Source organism: Battus philenor, unplaced genomic scaffold (assembly GCF_028537555.1).
Source record: "Battus philenor isolate CCGP_79_NKW_IND1 unplaced genomic scaffold, ilBatPhil1.0.hap1 SCAF_1, whole genome shotgun sequence".
NCBI classification, from domain to species: Eukaryota; Metazoa; Arthropoda; class Insecta; order Lepidoptera; family Papilionidae; genus Battus; species Battus philenor.
The window spans coordinates 4865840-4873386 of NW_027181661.1; the positions used below are offsets into that span (position 1 = coordinate 4865840).

General features: G+C 30.2%; 1 protein-coding gene across 1 annotated transcript; it reads left to right on the forward strand.

Annotated features, from left to right (window-relative positions):
- Positions 1 to 459: 459 nt before the first annotated feature.
- LOC137933385 (putative peptidyl-prolyl cis-trans isomerase dodo) lies at positions 460 to 6247 on the forward strand. The gene is made up of 3 exons (XM_068777332.1): positions 460 to 656; positions 3860 to 4072; positions 4289 to 6247. The coding sequence occupies exons 1-3, from the start codon at positions 593 to 595 to the stop codon at positions 4507 to 4509; spliced, it is 498 nt and encodes a 165-aa protein (XP_068633433.1). The 5' UTR covers positions 460 to 592; the 3' UTR covers positions 4510 to 6247.
- Positions 6248 to 7547: the final 1300 nt, after the last annotated feature.

The following is a 7547-nucleotide window of genomic DNA, read 5'->3' on the forward strand; positions in this document are numbered from 1 at the left end:
TAACCCTGAGATCAATACTAAATTTAAGCCTATGTACACAATAAATTGTAGACTTATAAAGCAGCGAATGCATGATGAGTAAATAAAATTCTATTTTTTTTTAAATAAATACCTGTAACATTTCATTATCAATTTTATCTTTCCCATTGTAAACTTTCTTGTTTTTTGTGCATGGTATTTCATATTACTCTTCAAATATTTTTCAGATTACAACAGCAAATTGTTAACAAATGGCTGTCGTGTATAATTCGATTGAATTAGGGACTCATTGACCAATTGAGCCTGCTATATATTTCTTAAGATTTATCTGATTTTCAAAAGACGGGGACAATGAATAAAATGTAGCGGTTCTACTGACTAGGAAATTAATTTTAATCATGAAAGTTTAGTAACCAGAATTTGTATCGAGATCTATATTAATCGGTATAATCTGTGCTTTAGAAAGCAATGTAACGATTTTCGTACTGACCTGCGCAACTAGTTGCTATCGATTTTAGCTACCAAGATTTTATTTTTTCATTTTGGTCAGGCAGTAGCTTATTGTGTCTTTAGTTTCTTTTAATTGGTTAAATATTGTGTTATTGCCTGAAAAATGGCGTCACCTCAAGAAGAACCACTACCGGAAGGATGGGAGGCACGCAAAAGCAGAAGCACTGGTGAGATTTTAATAAAATATGTTTAACGGTTTCATATAATTCAGCTAGTATTGATCGCCTTTGTGAAATGGATAATTTCTTATAAAATCTTCATGCATAACTATCTTTCAATGGGTAAAACCACACAACCATTAACTGCATAACCACACTTATACTACATATTCTCTAAATATTTTAACTTTTAACATATTCAGGAATATTTTTATATAAATTCATATTAATAAATGATATAAATATAATAAATTAAACAACAAGATTAAACGTTTGATGTGGTGAAAACCACTCCGAAATATTAAGACTTCTGGCACTAATCACATAATAAATCACTAGTTAGTCTAAAATGGAGAGCAATGTATATCTTAATTCAAAACGTTATTTGTGTGGGACATTTTCAAATATCTGAACAAAATAAGAATTATCACAAATTTATCATAGGTTTGACCTCAATATTTCTTTGAAGACATGTTCACTTTCAGCGAACATTGTCAAAGGTGATTTTCACTTAAGGCGATAAAATATTTTTATACTTGTTGGCCTGAAGCTTCAATCTGTCAAAAATTTACTGGATAACTTAAATCAAAATACACCTATCCCCCGATTTAGACGGTAGATACATTCTTGAGAAAAACGTGTAAATCGAAAATTAAACATTTTCAAGTCAAAACCGAGTAAATGAAAAGCTTATAGAAAATGCTTAATTTTGCTATTTAACAGTTGTGATTTTTTTCAATATTTTTTGGTGTACACAGAAATAAAAATAAAATACAGAAAAAAATGCTGTCAGAAATTATTCTCACTCTTTTTTTCGGAATCGAATCTTTTTTTCGGAATCAATGTTTGAAACAGAAATATTTACATTATGAGAGATGGCAATAAAATCAGTTATTAACAATTGCTTCGACTTTATTGTAAGATCTTTGTAAACTTCTTCATATTGAGCCAAGCAGTGATTTATGTCACGTTGGAATCGTAAAGCTCTTTCAACATTTGTGTCATTTTGTATAAAATGATTACCCAGCTTTGTTCCCAATGCGAGTCCTTCGCGGATGACTTTAGCAGTGAATGTTACTGGTACTAATTCCTCTTCATCAGATTTGTCAGTATAATAATCTAAATTATGCACTCGCTACTAATTTACGAATATGGAAAATTAAATCTTTCTGAAACTGTGAAACTTTCACTCAAATACAATTTTCCGTAGATAAAACTTTAGTTTTATGCAAAGAAATACAGACACGGTGTGCATGTGCAGTCAGCATATGAGCTCGGAATTCCCCATGAAATGTGTACACAGCACACGTGGTCAATCACAGTAGCATTTAGTAGAGTGCGATAGGAAAAAAAACTTATTTGGAAAACCGTGTAAAAGCGAAAACATGTAAAACAAGTACCGTGTAAATCAGGGGATAGGTGTAATTTAAATTCAAAATACCTTTATTCAACTTGGGATTTTTATGCACTTTTGTACTGTTAATAATTTTGAACACTATTAAAAGAGTTCATGTTATCAGTCCTCATGTAAGCTGCCACTGAATTGGAATGCTGATATGTTGAGAATTGCCAGCCAAAAAAATTGATTTTTGTTCTTTTTAAATGAAACTTAGCAATGTTTTATGTATACATTATAATTTCAATCCATGTAAGGAGTCAAAAAACCAAATTCCACACATTAATCCACTAAGAAGCCATACATGCTGTGATAACATTTATTTAATAACATATTACTAATTTTAGATTTATAAGAAAAAAAAACTAGGCCTAATATAACTTGTGGAAATTTATTATGTATGAACATATTTGAAGTAACATGATCTGTTAATTTTTTAAAGTGAAATATAGACATTAACACACATTGGTCATTGTGGTGATTTTTGGGGGAGTCTTGCAGTGGGCATCTATCAGCTGAAAAGAAGAAAATAGACATTAGATTTTATTTTGATTTCTTGTGTTCATCATATGCCTGTCATAATTTTTTATATAAGTATTTAACTTTTGTTATATTATTAATATGTTATTAACTATGTATATATACCAAGAAGTATTAACCCTTTGTGCTGAAAGCCTTTTTTGCTTGCTCTAACCCACAACTAAAAATGGTGTTGGCCAAATTCAGATAACACTTTATAAACATTTATAATTAAATTTTATCAGTTCATACATTTGTACGTTGAAAACTTCTAACTTTATTACATATTACAATCTGTAATTAGTTTTGGTGTGAAATTTTATGAAACAATTTCCTAGGTGCATCCAAGGTTTGTCAGGGAACATATCGCAGTAATATGTGATTTCTCGCCGACCTCCGGGCATGCTATGTTCAGAACAAACTTTGCATTCCCTTTTTGGCCCTTTGAACACTATATGGAGCTTTCTGTTAAGCTGATTTCATCTGAATGTAACATAATGTTAATAGGCCGTACGGATGTGAGGCCTGGACCATAAAGGAAGACCTTCATAAGCGTATAGGGGCTTTCGAAATGTGGACATATAGACGCATGCTGTCCATAAGCTGGACTCAGAAGGTGACCAACGTCGAAGTTCTGAAACGAATCGGCCATATACGCGCACTAATGCTCACAGTAAAACGAAGGAAAATCACTTACTTGGGACACGTTCTTCGACACCAACAATACAATCTCCTTCAACTTATCATGATGGGAAAAGTCGCTGGTAAAAAGAAGGTTGGTAGGAGAAAGAAGTCGTGGCTTCGTAACATTAGAGAGTGGACCGGAATCGCCAGCGTTGCTGAGCTATTACGCAGAACTAAAAATAAGGAAGAGAGCAGGAAGCTGATAGCCAACCTCCACTAGTTGGAGAGGCACTTTAAGAAGAAGAAGAAGTTAATAGGCCAAGCGCCGAATTGCCGCTGCTCGAGTGCAGTGTTAAATTTGTATATCATAGTTATCTATATATATTACTTTTTTTTAACTAATAATAAAGTATGACATACAAAAAATGTTTTCTTTACGTATATAAAAACCTGGTTTTCGGTTTTAATGTGCATTGTAGGATTTTTTTAATTTTTTCTTTGCATTATCTTCCTTTCTTCACTCTATATCAACCATACCCATACCATATATTAATAAAAATACTTAGATATATTATGATTTTGAATTAATTTCTACATTTAAAATTTTATTGTTGTTCTCCTCATTCTTTTTACTTCTTTTATTCAAAATTGATTATGCATATTCATATTTCAGGTATGACTTATTATTTGAATTGCCACACCAAGAAGTCTCAGTGGGAGAAACCTGATGGACCAGCGCCATTGGAGGATGAAGATGAAGAAAGCTCTCCAACTGAAGTTCAGTGTAGTCATATTCTGGTAAAACATGCGGGTAGCCGAAGACCATCTTCATGGCGAGAAGAAAAGATTACACGATCTAAAGATGATGCGTTTCACGCAATACAAGGTGATTGTCAAGAAAGATGTTTGCAAACACTAGGATACTAACATCCATCATCATCATTACTATATGGAATTTTAAATCTGTAGAAAAGTCTCTTACAATTATCTCAAATTGTAAAAGCTTGTATAATGCCAATGTAAAATTTTCTCTCCTAAATCATTAAATCAAACTCCAAATGTTTTACTATATTGCTAATTGATTATTTTATATTATTTTCAGAATTTCGTCGGCGAATTATTAACAGGGAGTCATTGTTCCATGAACTTGCCCGCGAGTATTCTGACTGTTCATCAGCAAAACGTGATGGGGATCTTGGACGATTTAAGCGTGGTCAAATGCAAAAACCTTTTGAGGATGTAGCATTCTCTTTGAAAGTTGGTCAGCTCAGTCATGCTGTAGATACTGACTCTGGCATTCATATTATTTTACGCACTGCTTAAGTTAATCCATATAATTCTATCTAAAATATAAAATTTTTGGGTACCTTCATATTAATGCCATTGCTATACACCAAAATTTTTGAGACAAATTTAAGATTTGTCAAAAGAATAAAACACTATCGGAATAAAAAACACTATTTAAAAAAAAACTAAATAACCCTAAACTTATCTTGAGAGTAAATCCTCGCATGCGGTGGCATTAATACGTAAGTACAAACTTTTTTATAACTAAGTTTACATTAATATCTGAATAATATTTCAGTTATCTTTTCCGCGACCTTGATTATGTCGTTGGAAGTAATTAATTTTATTATTATATAGATTTATTATTAATTAGCTCAGATTAATCTGGTTTTACTGATACTTTATGATTTTTTTATTTTTGTTTAATTATATTTTGTGTACAAGTATATATATTTTAAACCAATGCCACAGATTGAGATTTAGTTATAAATAAGAATGATGTATGAATTTGTTACTTTTTTAATGCCAATTTAACTGGCTGCTGATTTAAAAGATTTCATGTCTTTCTGTAAACCATTTTGTAATTCCATTGGTCTACATAGTCTGATTTGATTTTAAAAAAAAAGATATAGTGTTTAAGAAAGGTCCTATTTAAAAATAATTTTGGCAATGAATTTATTACCTTTTGTTTTAGTTTCATTGTATTTTTTCTTTTTATTTACCATATATATTTTGTCTTTAATTTAAGTAGGTATGGTTGAAGAAATGTGCATTCAAAAATCCTGTTTCACTCTTTGTTGTCTTTCGATTTAATTGCATATTTGGAAGAAGCTACTTTACTGCTATTTTACAATTAGCAGGATCTTAGACGTGTTTTAAGCTCATCTAGTACATTTCAATCCTAATTACTGACGTTTAACTAATACAGAGCTTATTTTTGTGATTCCAATAGGAACAAGAGATTTGGATAGTATAATTCAAAAGACAGCATCACATTGATGTCTTAGAAGAATGGGGAAATTCTTTGAAGTATAGTTGAAAATAATTTAATTTTTGAGTTTCCAGTTCCTTCATAGATACTTGACATAGCAATGGAATCGATGTCCTTGCCTATACTTTAAGCTCCACTATAAGTCAGAGGCACTCTGCCACAAGACATTCACTTTGCGTTTTACCTTTCTCTAGCACTTGTTCTTCCTTAATTGTAACACAGTCTGAAACAAGTTATAGGCGGTTGGGGCATTGTCTGGTTCTATCATTTAGTTATTGGATTAGTCTTTTGACCTTCTTTGAGTTATATTTTCTAAGACAGTCAGATTTTTTCAAGTCTTCTCTTTATAATTTTTGTAATATTGTATTCAGAGAATACATTTATTAATACCTGTTTCTTACATATTGATTTTTTGGACTAGATAATGTTTTTTAAGACAATTCTGTTTAATAATTTTTAATATCTCTGACTTCATCTGAAGTTATCTTATGTTATGAAAGTTTCCAAAATACTTTTATTTTAGTTTATTTATTTCAATTACTTTATTAATAAATAATTTCAAAGGAAATAATTCTGTTTATTTGTTATAGAGATTGAAATCATTGTTAATGTTCTAAATTTCAATAATTGCGCACATTAAAAATTATTTCACTCTGTTATTCAATTTCAATGGAATCCTTTGTTTAGTTATATTTCTTCTCTTTTTTATTAATGTTTTGAATTAGATTAAGAATTATTTCTTACCAAGTTGTATTCCAACTTGCTTGGTGTTTTTGAATATCTTGATGTTGTCATAGCTGTCTATATATTAAAAGGCATTTAATAATAAAGGCAGTTTTTGTGTTTTATTGAAATGATTTCCTTGAATATGCTTCATTTTAAATAATTATACAGTTAAAATTCCATAGTTAATACATTGAAAATCAAGTCTTCCAAGCAATTACTTCTGGTATTATATCTGTAATATTAGAACACCTCCATAATTGCTAAATTCACTCTTGTAGAATTATATCGTTCTACAATGTGATACTTAAACACAAATAGCATTAAGTCTATACTTATAAAGCATAATTAATTTTAAAATGTAGTAATTCGAAGTTTGTAAAGACTTCTTACTATATTATCATTACATTGTTTATTATTACTGAAGCTATTGATTTTTACATCAGGTGTACCATATATCAAATGAGAGTAAGAACCATATATTCACCTTATTAAAGTTTTTCTATCCATAAACAATTACCATGTAAAACAAAGAATATATTGCAGATTTAAGATGCTTGTTCGATGCACCACTTTAAAATAAAGCTGTGACTACTTGAACATTGACAATATATCCTAGGTACGTAAAATAAGGGAACTATTTTTAAAGTTAATGGCTAATTCACGTTCTTTCCACTGTTATTACTTTGGTTTTGTTGAGATTAATATTGAGGCCATATTTTGTAGTGAGATACACCTTGGTTAATAGTTTTTTAAGATCTTCAAAAGTAGCAACTAGCGGAAATATTTCATCTGCATGATGTATGTTACGTAAGAACATTGTATATAAAAAGTCAGTTAACATTAATGCCATAGATTTTTCTAGAACTACCTACAATATTGCATCTGCATATGTATTAAAAAGCAGCGATTACTGAATAGTCTTGAACTGTTCGTGTAATATTTATTTCCAAAGTTCTCTTTGATGAGCACATTAGTTTTTGTTGCCAATAGAGAATTGATAATTTAAAGGTCTTTAAAATCTAGTTCGTCGTGAAGAATTTAATTGTTGTCATAACAGTAACGATGTATACTTAATATCCTTGATACCCTCCACACTTCACAACAATTATACTAAAATAATATTTTTAGTAATTTAATTAGTAAACAATGAAATATAGACCAAAATTTCGAGATATCGGCAATTTTGTCTGTGTGTGCCTTTAATTGAAAATATGAAGATTTCATTGTTTTTCATGAAAGACGTTTAGCCGGGGAAAAGTATTTTCGCCAATAGCATGTACAAACCTTTAATAATATATATTTGTGTATGGCCGAATTTGAAGATATTAAGTTAAAAAAAAATGAATCATTTGAAATA

Excerpts from the sequence above, each read along its gene's own strand:
- LOC137933385 (XM_068777332.1), top strand. The coding sequence starts at position 593 with ATGGCGTCACCTCAAGAAGAACCACTACCGGAAGGATGGGAGGCACGC. Across the intron at positions 657-3,859 it reads ACGCAAAAGCAGAAGCACTG|GTATGACTTATTATTTGAAT; the intron begins GTGAGATTTTAA and ends TTCATATTTCAG. Across the intron at positions 4,073-4,288 it reads TGCGTTTCACGCAATACAAG|AATTTCGTCGGCGAATTATT; the intron begins GTGATTGTCAAG and ends TATTATTTTCAG.